The sequence below is a fragment of the Sturnus vulgaris genome, chromosome 6 (assembly GCF_052056855.1).
Source record: "Sturnus vulgaris isolate bStuVul1 chromosome 6, bStuVul1.hap1, whole genome shotgun sequence".
Classification (NCBI taxonomy): domain Eukaryota; kingdom Metazoa; phylum Chordata; class Aves; order Passeriformes; family Sturnidae; genus Sturnus; species Sturnus vulgaris.
The window spans coordinates 17347501-17365345 of record NC_142248.1 but is presented as its reverse complement, the minus strand read 5'-3'; the positions used below and the strand labels follow the sequence as shown (position 1 = coordinate 17365345).

At 40.7% G+C, this 17845-nt stretch overlaps 1 protein-coding gene across 3 annotated transcripts in view; it reads right to left on the bottom strand.

Annotated features, from left to right (window-relative positions):
- Positions 1-17845, bottom strand: part of FMN1 (formin 1) — a 496625-nt gene that overhangs the window by 123373 nt on the left and 355407 nt on the right. For 2 of the 3 annotated variants that reach the window (XM_088167196.1, XM_088167197.1), the window contains exon 4: positions 3508-3625. In XM_088167196.1, coding sequence (XP_088023322.1) covers positions 3508-3625 — 118 coding nt within the window. Of the gene's footprint in view, positions 1-3507; positions 3626-5702; positions 7170-17845 lie in introns of those variants that run through there. The other variant, XM_014891233.2, reaches the window with a different exon arrangement.

Genomic DNA, 17845 nt, shown 5'->3' with positions numbered 1-17845 from the left:
CCTTCTGCCAGAGTTAATGCTTAAAAATGTGAGGTCTGTCCAAGAATTATGGAGGATAAACAAAAAAACAATTTTAAATGAAAGCAGAGAAACAGAAGTTTAGGACCAAAAATATATGCACAGAAAGTACCCTTTTTCTAGTCTTCCAGGACATAAATGTAGTACAGACTTTCTGGACTTCAGCTATTCTAGACACACTTCAAAGAAGTTCCAGTTTCTCTAGAGAATCATGCAAGCAGCTTGTGCTAATTACAGAGAGCAAGTTGACAACACAGTCACTTGCTCTATGGAAACACATGCATTAAAGAACTAAGAAAACATAAGTTAAACCAAAACATTGCAACATCATCCATTCAACTCAAAATGAACAACCCAAGATTGGGATACTGCAGGAGACAATATTATGACTGCACAAGCAGTTATCAAATGCATGAAAAAAACCTGGTGCTCAGTTGCATCCCTAACTTCTTTCACTTGTAATGTTCCTAACAGGCCTAGTCAGCCTCATACACGTGTTCCTTGTTATGTCCATTTGCTTTTCAGTTGGTTTCCCACACATGAAGCCAGACTATGAGCCTCAGAAGGGAGTTAGCTACTCCTCCAAGCTGCTATGAGTCACTGTGATGTCTGCTGCGTAGGCCAAATTAAGCCTGAATTTCTTGCTTCCACTAGGCAACAAGAACAATGAGGGAAAACATGACAAGGAGGTGAGAAAAGATCAAAAAGACAGGAATACGCTCCCTCAATATCCCTACCTTCCTGTCATAGTTGTCATAGTGCATGGTGATGAAGACAGTAAATCAAAGACAGCGTAGAATTGCAAAAAAGAATATTGTATTCCAACTTTCAAGTTTTCAGTCTTACTTAAATCCTATTTTATCATGACAAATGAAAAAAAAACAACATGCTACCTCATAAAATATGTATATATTCGTGTACCCTGTTAGAAGTACAAAGATAAATGTTGACAAATTTACCCTTAGATGTGACCATATATTTTGTCTAAGCCTAAAATAAAGCTGTGCTAAATGAATACTTACCTAATAATTCATCCTTTTATTATTGTTTTTAAATAAATTCCTATTGTTTTGGTAGATGAAACCCTTCATCACAGAAATTAAAACACTAACATAAATTATTGACTGAAAGTTAATAAAACTAACCACTTCAGCATTTTTCGTGATCTAGATATTCATCAGTTCAGGAACATCAGTGGAGAAGGACTGGAATCACGAATGTCCCTGCTACACACAATTTTTGAACTCTATTCTGAGATCGCAAATTTTTCATTTGATCTTAGTAGTCAGGACAAGACACTGAGGTAAGAAATAGGGTTTTTGGTTTAGACCAGTCAATTTAAATAACGCAGATGTTTAACCTGTATTATAGTTTATTTTTAAGAAACCAACTTCATAAAAGCAGGTCAAGAAGCTCCTCAAGTATTTCCGGCTGGAAGGGAATTTTGGATGCAAAGGGGCATGAGGGGAAATGCCAGGATAGACATGCACTTTGAAGGTACCTACTAGTGTCAGAGAGAAGATTGTGAATTTAGAAGTTTTGCTGTATTGCCACATTCATATTCATTAAAAACACCACAAATCCCAGCAATAAGACCAACATTTGTCCTACTCTTATAACTGTATCATCATGACTCATGAACAATACCCTGCTTCACTTGTAGGAGACTCTATAAATTCATTCCTGTGCATAATGCTTTAAAACAGTCCCACAAGTCCTCAGAACAGCCAATGTAAGTGATCTATCATGTGCAACTTACAACTGCTTTCTGGGCATCCCTAAGTAGCTGAAAGAAACAAACCTGCCAATCTCTGAGGCACACCTATAACTTTACTGAGGTCTTAACATAGTCTTAACATGCAAACATAGTCTTTGCCTATTTCCTTTAAAAGCACTGCTTACATCTCATCGCAGCTGAATCACCAGGGGTTTGTTTTCATTCAAATCCCTCTGCCAGACACTGGAGCAACTAATGAACTGCAGAATCTGGTCTATAAAAATTTGACTTAGCAAACAAACCATCAACATGTTGATGACACTGCCACCCAAAATATCACAGTAACAAGAGTAACAATTTACATGGGCTCTCAGCCAGTCTGTCTTTTCCATTCAAATTTCAAGAAAGCATGACCTAATTTCTCTACAAGTAGTAGAATCTGGAGCTTTTGTTAATTCAGTTTTCTTTTTTTATTTATTTAAGCGTATGTTTTGCCACAGATGATTAGTCATTAGACGGATAAATATTTGTTTGGGTAAAATTAAATATAGCAAGCATGTAGCCTCTAATAAAAATCCAAGAGTAACATCAACTTGCCAATAGCTGAATACCTGTCCTGGTCATCTAAGTGATAGACTCCCAAGTTCAGATCAATCAGATGCAACGTAAATTCAATTCTACATATTAAATACAATTCTATATATTAGAACCATGCTGTTTTTGTTAAAACCAAGTTTTCTCAATCTTCCAACAACTTTTACACTTCCAGTATTATTCCCACTCCACAAAAAAAGAAAGATTAAAGCAGAGAAAACTGAAAAAAGGGGAAGAAAGACTAAGCAATAAAAAGCAATTGATAGAACAAATAGGAGTACTGTTTCTCAAATACAAGGTCAGATGGATATCCACCGGAATCAGAAAGAGCCACACAGCATCACTCTGAACAATTTCTCACAGCAAAGTAGTATAAAAGCTTTTTTATAGTTCCACTTAATACTTTCTAGGTGGTATTTTCTAAAATCTCCAGGTACCTGAAAAAGAGATGGCCTATTGTCTTCACTTTAATATTTCATATTATTCCTCAGTTTATGGTTAATTTCTGAATATCAAGGAGTTCCTGTTTTACATTCAAGAATAAAAATTTTAACCCGGGTTGTGGTGGCTAAAATAATAACTTTCTCCCTTGTAAGTATCTTATGTAAATATCTAAATAACAAAAAAACCCAAGATATATTTTTCTGTGGAAAGTTTATCTGATAATTAGCATTGCACTCTGGACATACACTTGCATAGGACTTGCAATATATGTGGCTAGCTAGAGAAGTGGCCCAACTGGATATGAGCATTTCTCTGTTCATACACATGTTGCAATAATGGTGTTTTCATTCTGCAGCCAGACCAGAGCTCAGCAGGGAGCTGCCCCCCTGCACCAAGGCATCAGAAAAGGCAGTCACGCTGCCACGCATTCACCAATTTGTCACTCACTCATTTGAACAAAATCCCGCTGGAAATAGACAACCTAATTTATCAAAAAAACCCCACTTCTTTCCTCATTAATTTGCGCAGGCAATTTAGTAGATTTCAACACATATTTAGCCATTTACATTTAAAAATCAGGTGCAGAATTAAGAAGTAGCAGTAAACCACACATATGAAACGTAAGGTCTGTTTTTCCAGATAAGAAATATTGTGACTTATGACCATCTCTGTATTGAACAAGACTAAAAATGTCAGAAACTAATTTCTGCAAATGCTTCACCTCTTTGTTTTACCTGCTTCTGTGTACTTTAATCCTACTTTTACTTCTTCATGATTTGCTTTTGGTGGTGGCCAGACAGTCTGGAGTCTCCCTGGAGTCTTGTCATCTTGCTCTGAGGGACTCAGGTCAGGCTGTTAAAAATTATACAAGATAAAATTAATGTCTGCAGTATCAATTGATTCCAAACAGCAATTGTCATGCTCAGCTCTACACATGTGCTCCAGAAAGATTATCTTCTCATTCTATTGATTGAAACAGTGCTGAGTTGGTTGGAAAGGACACAAATAAATCAGTGTAGGAAAATATTTTTGAGGAGGAAAGTAGCATAATGCATATGACATGCAGTGATTTGTTGAAACTGTTCACATCACTGTGAAGAGCTGTCTGCCCTTTGGTGAACCACAGAGGTGGTCACAAATGCTAGGGGCTTTTCCTGTATCTTTCTTCCAGAGAGAAATATCCCAGAGCGTGCTCCTCTGACAAGTAAACATTAGAGCAATTCACCTAAGACATGATTTGACAACGTAATTTTCTGGAAGCAGAGCTAGTTTATGAAATTCATGCCCCACCCCCAGCAGATTGCTCAGTCCACATACCAGGTAATGCTGCCACATCAAAGTAATGCTGCAGCTGTTAATGGGACTGCACTGTCAACTGGAACGCTAAAATAACTCTTTAAATGGGCAAGGGGGTGGAGGGGGAATGACCCACTAGACAAGCATTCTTCTAGAACGATTTTTTGGGTGTTTTTTTGTATCTCCAATATTTCTGTAATCTGATTTACAACATTTTACTACAAGTAATCGCATAGACACAAGTGCAACAACAGTGAAACCCTATATGAAAATGGCCCCATAAATGACCCACAGGAGCAAGGGAAAGGAAAGACTAGACCCTTGGACTCCGGCTTTGCCCTGAGAAAATACAGATTTGCACTAGACCGGACATTAAGCAGACATTTATAAAAGCCACTCCTGCAGACTCCTGTGCCTCCTCCCTCCCTGTGTGTGATGACAGCTTCTCAAATAGGTTTGCTGTGAGCCACACGAACGCTGACGCCAGCACAGCCGCTGTGTAAGCAGGAAGGAGCAAGCCAGGAATGGGAAGGGCACACACAGACTGCACTTACTGTACATTCCACAGCCAATGAATACCTGTTTTCTCCTCCCCAGAGGTAATTTACTACAAACTGGTATTATCTGTCTACCCAAGTGTTGGCCAGGATTTTTACATGTTGCTTTTTTTTATATATATTATGAAAAAAATAAAAGTTTTAAAGACAGTATAACCAACACAGAAAATTAATTTAAGTAGCTTCAGATTTAAGATCCAATCCTGAAAATTGAATCCTTCAGTAATTCCCCCTTCAGCCAACAACAGTCTCCTGGGCCAATTACGTCTGCTAAAGATGTGGCTGTAAGAACTTTGGGTTGGGGGAATGCCAACCCAAAGGTTACTCATTTAACTAAAGAGTTCAAATCACATTAAAAGTAATTTATGATTGTATGAAAACTTTGCATTGGTATTTTTAATATACTAACTACATCTCCATATGCCTTGCAAACACTTACATTAATAAAAAACTTGAGTTGTCTAATTGAAATCACTAAGTTACATCTGGATAAGGTTAAATGTTTATCAATATTTGAAAAGCCAGATATTATGCATGTAAACAAGAAAAAAACCAAACTTCCTGTTCTATGTCTTGAACAAACTGAGCTGAAAATCATCCACAACTTCTTGTATCAACTCTTATGATAAAATTATTCCTACAGGTAAAATGCAATATTACTATTAGAAATAAAATACTCAATGAAAGAAAACAGTGAGATTGATAAACTGTTAAATAATATTACAGCAAATATCTGCAGCATCAAACTATTTTAAAGCCATAATTAACATACGGAGAACTGTTATTTAAAATCACAAACTGATTTTTAAGTTCTCACTTCTAACTGAGAGGCTTTTACTGTCACCATCAGTTGTGGCTGAATTCTGCTTCAATTGCAGACGATCAAAAATTCTGAGAAATTAGCCCCAAGACTTCCTCGGCTGGGAATCCAAAATTTGAGATTGTCAAAAGAAGAGCAATTCTGACATTTTGATCTTAAGTCCCCACCAATAATATTTAAACAAGAATCTAATCCTTAAACTAGAATTTAATCCTTCTACTTCCAGATCTTAGGAAGAAAAATTAATTCAACCTACAGATTTGTCTGATGGTCCGTCCCCAGGTTTTGATTTTGACCTTTCAAATACAGCTTTCAAGGACTCTTTTTCATTTCTCATTTTGCGTTTCAGGGCTTCCAGCTCTGAAGTATCTGCAGTTGTTTCCTTCTTGGGAGGTCGTGTGAATAAGGCTTTAAAAGCATCCAGTGCAGATTCAGCAGGGCTTGATTTTATCTCCTCAGAGGGAAATCGTGGTTCTTTTTTGCTGGAGGCTTTGTTCTCTTGAGCTTCATCACTGTCCTCGGTCTCCCCAGATCCCTCACCAGAGTCCTCAGCTCTATCTTCATTCTTGGAGACCTCTATGTTTAACAAGTGCGAGAGTTGTTCTAGGAAAGTGGGATTCGCTTTAGGTTCAGATGATTTTTTTTTAATGGTCAAACCTGATGCAATACTGGATTTCTTAACAGGCTGTCGTAATTTAAGCAGAGCTAAATCATTCTCCCTTGGTTTAATTTCTGTAACAGTTTCCCCATCTTCTGTGGTTAGTCCCTTTTTCCTCACACGTAGTCCACTAAAGAAAGCAGGCAGCTGGAATGTCTTTTCAGCCAGGGCTGTTTTTTGGAGTGATACATTATCAACGGAAGGTCTTTGTTCTTCATCTGAAAGTTCTTGAGGGCATTCCCCTGTAGCAAGCAAATGAGTGAATTGCTCATCCATTAACATTTTGTCTTTTCCACTGGAGTCATAGTGTAGAATACCGTCCAGCTCTTTTGTGGGCTGGTTAGAGAATGGCGGGTGTAACTCGATGTCATCTGTATCCACAGTGTCATCACTGTTGCTGTGCCCTTCTGATTCTGACTCTTCCTTCTTTTGATTGCTATTGTCCAAGGCCTCAGCACACAAAGCAGCGTTTTTTAGCCCATATTTGCTTGCATTGTTCTCATCGGTGTCTAGGTCCTTATTCTCCGTGTCCGATTCTGTGTCACTTGTTGTATGAACCAAAGTACCTTGCACAAGAATAGCATCCTTGTCATCATTGTCCGATTCAGACAAAGAAGTCTGAACAAACCTCAGATGCTGAAGAAGTAATTCCTTTTGGTCAGCTAAGTCCAGCTCCAGGCCTGCTTGCCTGCCAGACATTGGGTCAGCTTGGCCACTGGTACTACCCACGCTGTGCTGATTTTCTGAGTCCTCATTACATCCATTATCATTCCTCTCATGCCAGGTGTTAGCCTGAGTATTTATATTGCTGTGCAAAGGTTGAAATGCTTTAAGCACTGTTTCTTCTTCGGGAGCTGTAGATTCAAGCTTAGTTGTAAATCCAAATAATGTTTTCACAGAAAATGTAGTGAGTGGGTCAGGGTCGCTTTCTGCTGTATTCTTCACGTCTACAAGCTCACTACAGTCAGGCATCCCATTACGTTCTTCCATGTTGCCTGCCGTAGAGAATAGGTTCGCTTCCAGCAGCGCTGCTGACCGCAGAGCCAACACCTACTGCACGCATTCAGGCTGCCGGCGGGGCGCGGAACAGGCGGCCCGGCCCGGCCCGGCTCGGCCCGCACAGGCCGCCGGCCTCCCGCGCTCCCGGCCGGGCCGCCCCGCCGCTCCTTCCGCCCCGGCCGTCGGGGGCCCCGCTCCGCCAAGGGAGCAGCAGAACGACCCACCGTAAGAAAAAGTTCTCGGCAGCGTCTGGAACTTGTTGCCCCGCACAAGAGGGGTTTGTCACGGCACTATCCTCGTCTGAAGCCTCGGCCAATGGTTCCCCCGGGGCTCCGCACCCCGCCGGGCTGCGCGCCCCCAGCTCCCGGCAGCTGCAGCAGCTACAGCAGGCGCCCTGCCGGGCCGAGCGCGCCGCCGCTGCTCCCTACTTCCTTGTCCCGGTGCGCCAGCGCTGGGTGGTTTTCAGCAGAAAATTCCTGACGGATTCCTTTGCATAGTCTTTCCACTAGGATAAAGAACTTCTTTTGTAAATCCATAATCACCAAAAAGCGTCAAATGGAAACCCGAGCGAACGACTCTGAAGTTTCCCGTGCCCCCTCCTGAAGCTCTTGCGGAGCCCCCAGTGCCCGGCCGGGCAGAGCCAACAGGGGTGAGCGCCCTTGAAGCAGAAGAAAGTAGGAAAAAATGAGACTCTCTTCCGATTTGCTGGAGGTTTCATCTGGAATGCAGATTTCAGCCTCCAGGGCCATGAACAAAAACCAACGAGACTGGTTTCATATTACCACTGTCCTTGCCCTGCACAGCTCCTGCCGAGAGTTGCACACAGGTACTTATCAGAGACTGCGGCCGCGCCCAGCGACCGGCAGCGCCGGGCGGCGGGACAGGAGCGCCCAGGAGGGCCGGATTAACTGTTTAGAAATCGGACTGCCTTGTCCCTCTGCCCGGCACCAGCCTGGGATGGTTCCGATCCAGAACAATCTCTGCTGACATATTCTGTGATTTTCACAGTCCGCACTGCTATCTGTGTGGGGTTTGTTTAGTTGAAACGAACAAGAGCACCTGAAATCTACAAAACTGTCAAACTCAACGTCAACAGAAACTGACAGGGATACTACGTATGTTTTTTTTCAATACAGATGGAGGAAGTACAAAATACTCTTAAGCACTATTGACATTCAGAAAGTCAGTAACATTTGGGGCAGCTTTCCATCACAGGTCTCCACTTTTGCTACATTTATTTTTTTTATTTTACCCAAGTTAAGGGGTCATTCTACAGTCAGCCATTTAGCTGTGATGAGTAATCTTAAGCAAGCAACGAGGGGAACATGGGGAAAACTGTCCTTTACAGGGAAATCAGCTGCAGATCACACTACTTTATGTGATTACCAAAAAACATTTACTAAAAAACTGAGTATTACAGGCAACAAGCAGCAACAAAGTATCCCAACACATTCAGCTTTTGGTTTAAGGTTAAAAAATGTAGACTGTACAAAAAACCATTTGTTTGTCAACAGCAAAAGCAAAAGCCATTGGTATCTCCTGCAGGAACAAAGTTCCTGAAAATCAGATTGTAATACTAAGGGCTTAGATGAAGCTTACAGACACCTTTTCAATTACAGGGTTGTGTGCATACCTATAGACAAAGGACACTGGAATCATTCCCATCTTTATCTGCGAATTAACATGCAGCAATGTCTTCTGCCCTGCTGCCTGGCATTTCCTTAGCAAGCTCTGGACTTGCTTCTCCGCTATGTTTAATCATCAGGTGCCATAATCAGAATGGTCAGGGCTCCCCTGGTTTCTAAGCTTAATACAGATTAATATCACAAAAAGAAGCTCTACATAAAGAAAGGGACAGAGTCCTTATCACGCCCTATGCCAACCTATTCTTAAAATACCAGGATTTATAAAAGCAGGTGGAAAGAAGCTACCTGAGCACTGGTGACTTTCCCCAAGACAAAATTTCTTGAAGGCAAATCTAAAGCAATTCTAAATTCCATTTTATGGCAAAATAAATAGGGCAAAGTGACAATAATAGTGAACCAAAGTTTTCTACATTTAAATGCACAACTGTTTTTATGTTCAATTACATGATTAATTGTTCATTGTTCTGATAAATTGTATGGTGATGTCTTGCTTATTTATTTATGTGTCTATTTTGGGGGAGGGGGTTGATTAACTTACGATGGATAAACATTAAATCATATTTTCAAGAATGGTTTTGTTAGTCACTAACAAAAATATACCTCTGTGAACAACTTCATGATACCTTTTAAACTGAACATACTGATTCAGATTATGCCAAAATATTTATTCATCTGTTTATATTAACAATAACTCACACCTAGAATAAAACTTCCCTGTAATAAAAAAGGGTCACCAAGCTGTAACAATCCTATGAATAGAAGGTTAGTGATTACAGCCACTATTTAACTATTTAAGATTTTAATGGACTTGTGAAAAGTTTCGTTTAAAAGTGGACTTGAAACAGGAATCTTATCCTTTATGTCTAAACAACATCTCAAAAAATATAGGAGACCAGGATCAAATCAGAAGTGAAAAGGATGGTACTTTTAGTGTAAAGCTAAAGTTATACAATATACTGAGGTGCTAGAAATCACAGAGTTGAACAGTGAATAATTAAAGCTCCAGAAGCAGAAGTATAACCTATAAAACCAGAGGTAATCTCCCAAGCCTGCAGAAAACACTAGTTTATGTGTACTTTTTGTAGTAAACTCTAGGGAAGCGTGGAGAAATTTTCAAGTTTTTTGAGCTCTAGGATGAACAAGGAAACTCATCTCTACATATATGCCCAGAGAAATGATCAAAAAACTCAAAGTCATTGTCATGAATGAGTCAGCCAGCCTCTGAAATTCACCACAGTTCATAAACTCCCAGCTTAAAATATGGCTTTTGTAGAGACCTGCTTCCTGCATTCTGATGATCAGCCCAGTGGAGAGTCCTTCGAGGGACTGAATAGTTGATAATGAAGTACATATTGGTTATTTACTCAATAGAGTGTTTCTGGGTAAAATACATGCATCAGTATGTGCCCTTAATATTTTGATATAAAAAAGAGATCATCATTGTGATGTAAAATAAGATGGAGCCAGTTTGTTGGCAGAAGTATTTTAATGCTGGGTGGATCTCTCTCATAAAGAAGGTCTCTCTGAACAGGCTGTAACACTGCATCTAAAGGAACAACTTCAAAATCTTTAGAAAAAATCAGTTATGATTATGTTACAAGCCTCTTTACTTAATAAAACTGACAACTCTCTGGTGCCTCAGAAAAGCCCTTAAAACCTGTCATAGCAACTTTCAAGGCAGTCAATGCACTAATTATACAAAAGGATAACCATTCCTTACAGTTTAAAGCACATTTAACAATCCACACCCTTTTTGACCTACATTTCATCACAGACAGAAGTCACACCTACAATTCACTATAGTTCTGTTCTTGAGGTGTCTAAAAGCTCACCTGAAGTAGGTTTTAAAATTGGCTTTGAAGACAACACACATTAAGCCAGAATAAGGTCATCTAATTTCTAGCACTATCATAAGGCAGGCTCAACACTTCCTGACCCCGTATCTAGTCAGATTGCCTTTTCAGATCACTGTAATAACAAACTAGATAAACATGAACAGGACAAAAAGACATTCTACAAAACAGCAAGGCTGCTGAACTGAAAACAAATATTTTACTGTTTTTTCAAAATAAAGAACCCTAAATTAGGAAAAGTTTGCATAACTTATAAAAAATAATCACGGAATCAAATATGCACCAATTGTGTCAGGCTTCAGAAGAGCCACAAGAAGCAGCAGGCTCTGTTTCTAGTTCAGGTGGCTTGAACTGATCTGAAGTTCAGCTGACACAGTCTGCCCTCTGCCCTATCCTCAGCCTAACCTTTAATATGCAGATTGATAATGGTCTTAACATTCCCCTGCTCTCCTGTTGGTCTCTCCTGCTGATTACCTCATTTTAGACTTAGTATTTTAACCTGTTAAATGTTCTAAAATAGGAGAGGCAGGGAAGATAGAAGAAAACCTATAAGGCCTTGATTTTCATCATTATTATCAGCCTTGTTGCCTCACTTAGACTATCATGTGAGCAGCTTTCCTGAGTTTTGAGGAACTGGGTATCACCAACATAACTGCTTTAAATTTAAGTAATTAATTTTTGATGTAGCAACAGAAACATAGACTTGATGATTCTTATCAGAATTCAGCAATACACGATGTTAACAGAATGTGTGGACACCAGATACATTGGTGTAAGGGTCTGTATAAATCCATCTATATAAATGCAAAGTGTTTTTTAACATTTTCATCTAAATTCTGATTGACATTGAGAAATGGATTACTTTAGAGAATTTGAAAAAGCAGTATAATAGCTATGCAGCTATAAAATCAGAAAGCACATTAAAAACTCAGTTTACTATTTTGCAGGAGTGCATACTGTATACTGTATAAATAAATACATGGAATATTAACCTGTAAAACCTATCATATGAAAATGCAATGGTAGATCTGAGCCTGAAATTCTAGAAAGATGTATTAACTGATCTGATTAATACGAGCAGACACACAAGTAACAAAGACTGGGAACAGAAGATCACTAAACTGTGTAAGTAAGCTAAGTGAGATCTTTGTACGTTAAGGCACAAAGGCTGGCACTTAGTGGTACAAAGAATAGAGATGAATTTTTAATCCTTTTCCAGGTTACTCTCTTTTCATCTTCTTTTCATTTCTACAGGCCTTTTGCTCTCCATCTACAATATGATATAGTAGTTTAAAGCTTAAAAAAAAGCTTTGTAAAATAAAATCCACACAGTTACATTCATTTATCATAGTTTTTAAAGTAATTATTAATTGCAATTTTAGCTGCATTTTCACATCTCACTTATGTTTTTTTTTTTATCTGAGATGAAATTTTGTATAAAAAATAGGGTGGAGTTTCATTTCTATTTTGTTTCATTACCTTCTGTATCTCTGTATCTTCCCCCTGCCTAAGGTTTAAAATCCAATGCAGGATGTTTTTTCATGCTTCTGGTGTAGGTTGTCATCTAAAAGTCCTGCTAGCATAGAATTCATTCACTCTCTCTCTCATCTGCTTTATCTACTGTGTTCCAACTAACAGAAACATAGAAAAAGCTTTTCAATAACATAATGGACAAGCAGGAGAAGTGGGCCAATGGGGATATTATGAGGTTAAACGTGACCAAGTGCAGGGTGCTGCACCCAGGTTGGGCAACCCCTGGTATCAGCACCGGCTGGGGATGGACAGATGAGAGCAGCCCTGCCCAGAAGGACCTGGGGGTGCTGCTGGAGGAGAGGCTGGACATGACCCAGCCATGGGCACTCCCAGCCCAGAGAGCCAAGGGTGTCCTGGGCTGCATCCAAAGCAGTGTGGGCAGCAGGGCCAGGGAGGGGATTCTGCCCCTCTGCTCTGCTCTGTCAGACCCCACCTGCAGGGCTGCACCAGCTCTGGGGTGCCAGCACAGCAAGGACAGGGACCTGCTGGAGACTCTCCAGGGGAGCCCACCAAGATGATCAGAGAGATGGAACATCTGTCCTGTGAAAACAGGCTGAGAAAGTTGGGGCTGTTCAGCCTGGAGAATGGTCAGGGGAAACCTTACAGCACCTTTCAGTATCTTAAGGGAGCTACAAGAAAGCTGGAGAGAGCCTTTTACAAGGGCCTGGATTGCTAGGACAAGGGATAATGGCTTAAAACTCAAAGAGAGTAGGTTTTAGATTAGATATTAGGAAGAAATTCTTTGCTTGTGATGGTGGTGAACAGGCTGAACTGGAATAGGCTGCTCAGAGATCTGGATGCCCCATCCCTGGAAGTCTTCAAGGTCAAGTTGGATGGAGCCCTGTGCAACCTGCTCTAGTGACAGGTGTCTCTGCCCATGGCAGGGGAGTTGTAATTAGATGATTTATAATGTCCATTCCAAACCAAACCATTCTGTGATTCTGTAATTCCATAAGCAAACACTAGTATCTTTATATGCACATACACAATTATATTATACAATAATGCTAGCAGGCTCCTAATCCAGAGCAAGCAGAGCTTTTCAATAAATAGCTTTTTCATATTGTCATTATAAATATAAGTGCATTTTAAAACAACACTGCCAAACTTTTCATCAGTCAGGCTAAAGGTTTTCTTCTAAAAGCAGAAAAGGACCACACATAATATGACTGGCTGTAGAGCAAATGTGAATAAATAAATGGGTCTATTTTAGATGTTATTTCCTGGGAACATCATCTTAGATTCAGAATTCCTCTCCAGACAATGCCTCCTTTTTAAGAACAATTCTCTTGCCATCCAGTCAGATGACAGGGAAGACAATATCTGGGAGTGACATCCCACCCTAACTTAACCCTAAATGCTAGATTCCAACTATAGCCCATACTCCTAACTCATGACCCTGACTCCCAACTCATAACTCACACCATAACTCCAAACTCTAACCCTAACCCTAAACCAAACCCTAACTCCTAACGCAAACCCTAACTTATAGATTCTAACTCTAGGCAGAACTCCTAACTCATGACCCTAACTCCCAACTCATAACCCACACCTTAACTCATAAATCTAAACCAAACCCTAATCCAAACCCTAACCCTGACTCTAACGCTAACCATATCCCTAACCCTAACCCTAACTCTAACCCTAACCCGAACACAAACCCGAACCCTAAACTAAACCTAACATTAACATAACAGAAAAACTAAATCCTAAACCAAACCCTAATCCCTAACGTGTAAATAAAACACTAACTGCTAACTCATAACCCAAACTCCGAGCTCATGCACCAAATAATAGACCCTAACCTTAAAAACAGACCTAACCTAACCCAAACCCTAACTCCTAACCTAAACACTAACACAGAGATTCTAATTCTAACCCTAACTCCTAACTCATGACCCTAACTGCCAACTCATAACCTACACCATAACTGCTAACTCCAACCCTAACCCAAACACTAACCCAATACCTAAAATTAACCATAACCCTAACACTAAGCCAAACATTGACCCTAACCCAAACCCTAACCCTAACCCTAACCCTAACCCTAACCCTAACCCTAACCCTAACCCTAACCCTAACCCTAACCCTAACCCTAACCCTAACCCTAACCCTAACCCTAACCCTAACCCTAACCCTAACCCTAACCCTAACCCTAACCCTAACCCTAACCCTAACCCTAACCCTAACCCTAACCCTAACCCTAACCCTAACCCTAACCCTAACCCTAACCCTAACCCTAACCCTAACCCTAACCCCTAACCCTAACCCTAACCATAACCCTAACCCTAACCCTAACCCTAACCCTAACCCTAACCCCAACCCTAACCCTAACCCAAGTAACCCTAACCCGGACCCTAACCCTAACCATACAAACCCTGACTCTAAACCTAACCCTAAACCAAATAACCCTAACCCTAACCCTAAACCAACTAGCCCTAACACTAACCCCAAACCTAACCTTTACCCAAATAACCCTAACCATAACACTAACCCAACTAACCATAACCCTAACCCTAACTCTAACCTTAACCCTAACCCTAAACCTAACCCTAACCCTAGCCCACATAACCCTAACTCGAAACCAAATAACGCTAACCGTAACACAAACACAACTAACCATAATCCTAACCCAAATAGCCATATCACTAACCCTAAACTAACTAACCCTAACCGTAAACCAAATAACCCTAGACCTAACGCTAACGCTAACCCTAACACTAGCCCTAGCCCAAATAACCCTAACCCTAACCCTAACCCAAATATTCCTACCCATAACACAAATAAACACAATCCTAAGCAAGACGCATCTAACCATAACCCAAACAGAAATAGCCCTAACACTAACCAAAATAACCAAAACCCTAACCCTAACCTAACTAACCCTAACCCTAACCCTCACCCTAACCCTAACCCTAGCCCTCATAACCCTAACTCGAAACCAAATAACCCTAACCGTAACACAAACCCAACTAAACCTAATCCTAACCCAAATAGCCATATCACTAACCCTAACCCAAATACCCCAAACCATGACGCAAATAAACCCAACCCTAAGAAAAACGCAACTAAAACTAACCCAAACAGAAATAGCCCTAACACTAACCCAAATAACCAAAACCCTAACCTTAACCTAACTAACCCTAACCCTAACCCTAACCCTAACCCTAACCCTAACCCTAACCCTAACCCTAGTCCTCATAACCCTAACTCGAAACCAAATAACCCTAACCGTAACACTATCCCAACTAACGCTAATCCTAACCCAAATAACCATAACCCTAACCCTAAACCAACTAATCCTAACCGTAAACCAAATAACCCTAGACCTAACCCTAACCCTAACCCTAACCCTAACCCTAACCCTAACCCTAGACCAAATAACCCTAACCCTAACCCAAATGACCCTAACCATAACAAACTAACCCTAACCACAACGCAACTAACCCTAACCGTAACAGAAATAGCCCTAACACTAACCCAAATAACCATAACCCTAACCCTAACCTAAGTATTTCTAACCCTAATATAAACCCTAACCCTAACCATAATCCTAACCCTAACCCTAACCCTAACACTAACCCTAACCCTAACCCTAGCCCTAACCCAAGTAACCCTAACCCTAACCCTAACCATACAAACCCTGACACTAACCATAACCCTAACCATACAAACCCTGACCCTAAACCTAACCCTAAACCAAATAACCCTAACCCTAACCCTAAACCAACTAACCCTAACACTAACCCCAAGCCTAACATTTACCCAAATAACCCTTACCATAACCCCAAACCAACTAACCCTAACCCTAACCCTAACTCTAACCCTAACCCTAACCCTAGCCCACATAACCCTAACTCGAAACCAAATAACGCTAACCGTAACACAAACCCAACTAACCCTAATCCTAACCCAAATAGCTATATCACTGACCCTAAACCATCTAACCCTAACCGTAAACCAAATAACCCTAAACCTAACCATAATCCTAACCCTAACCCTAAACCTAACCCTAGCCCAAATAACACCTAACCTAACCCAAATAACCCTAACCCTAACGGAAATAAACCTATCCCTAATCATAATGTAACTAACCCTAACCCAAACAGAGACAGCCCTAACACTAACCTAAATAACCATAACCCTAACCCTAACCTAAGTAACTCTAACCCTATTACAAAACCTAACCCTAACCCTAACCCTAACCCTAACCCTAACCCTAACCCTAACCCTAACCCTAACCCGAGCCCTCATAACCCTAACTCGAAACCAAATAACCCTAACCGTAACACTATCCCAACTAACGCTAATCCTAACCAAAATAACCATAACCCGAACCCTAAACCAACTAATCCTAACCGTAAACCAAATAACCCCAGACCTAACCCTAACCCTAACCCTAACCCTAACCCTAACCCTAACCCTAACCCTAACCCTAACCCTAACCCTAGACCAAATAACCCTAACCCTAACCCAAATAACCTTAACCATAACAAACTAACCCTAACCACAACGCAACTAACCCTAACCGTAACAGAAATAGCCCTAACACTAACCCAAATAACCATAACCCTAACCCTAACCCTAACCCTAACCCTAACCCTAACCCTAACCCTAACCCAAGTAACCCTAACCCTAACCCTAACCCTAACCATACAAACCCTGACCCTAAACCTAACCCTAAACCAAATAACCCTAACCCTAACCCTAAACCAACTAGCCCTAATACTAACCCCAAGCCTAACATTTACCTTAATAACCCTTACCATAACCCTAAACCAACTAACCCTAACCCTAACCCTAACCCTAACCCTAGCCCACATAACCCTAACTCGAAACCAAATAACGCTAACCGTAACACAAACCCAACTAACCATAATCCTAACCCAAATAGCCATATCACTAACCCTAAACCATCTAACCCTAACCGTAAACCAAATAAAACTAGACCTAAACTTAACCCTAACCCTAAACCTAACCGTAACCCTAACCCTAACCCTAACCATAAACCTAACCCTAACCCTAACCCTAACCCTAACCCTAACCCTAACCCCAGCCCTAGCCCAAATAACCCTACCCCTAACCCAAAAACTCCTAACCATAACGCAAATAAACACAATCCTAAGCAAGACGCATCTAGCCCTATCCCAAACAGAAATAGCCCTGACACTGACCCAAACAACCAAAACGCTAACCCTAACCTAACTAACCCTAACCCTAACCCTAACCCTAACCCTAGCCCTCATAACCCTAACTCGAAACCAAATAACCCTAACCGTAACACTATCCCAACTAACGCTAATCCTAACCCAAATAACCATAACCCTAACCCTAAACCAACTAATCCTAACCGTAAACCAAATAACCCCAGACCTAACCCTAACCCTAACCCTAACCCTAACCCTAACCCTAACCCTAACCCTAACCCTAACCCTAACCCTAACCCTAACCCTAACCCTAACCCTAACTCCAACCCAAGTAACCCTAACCCTAACCCTAACCATACAAACCCTGACCCTAAACCTAACCCTAAACCAAATAACCCTAACCCTAACCCTAAACCAACTAGCCCTAACACTAACCCCAAGCCTAACATTTACCCAAATAACCCTTACCATAAACCTAACCCAACTAACCATAACCGTAACCCTAACCCTAACCCTAACCCTAACCCTAACACTAACCCTAAACCTAACCCTAACCCTAACCA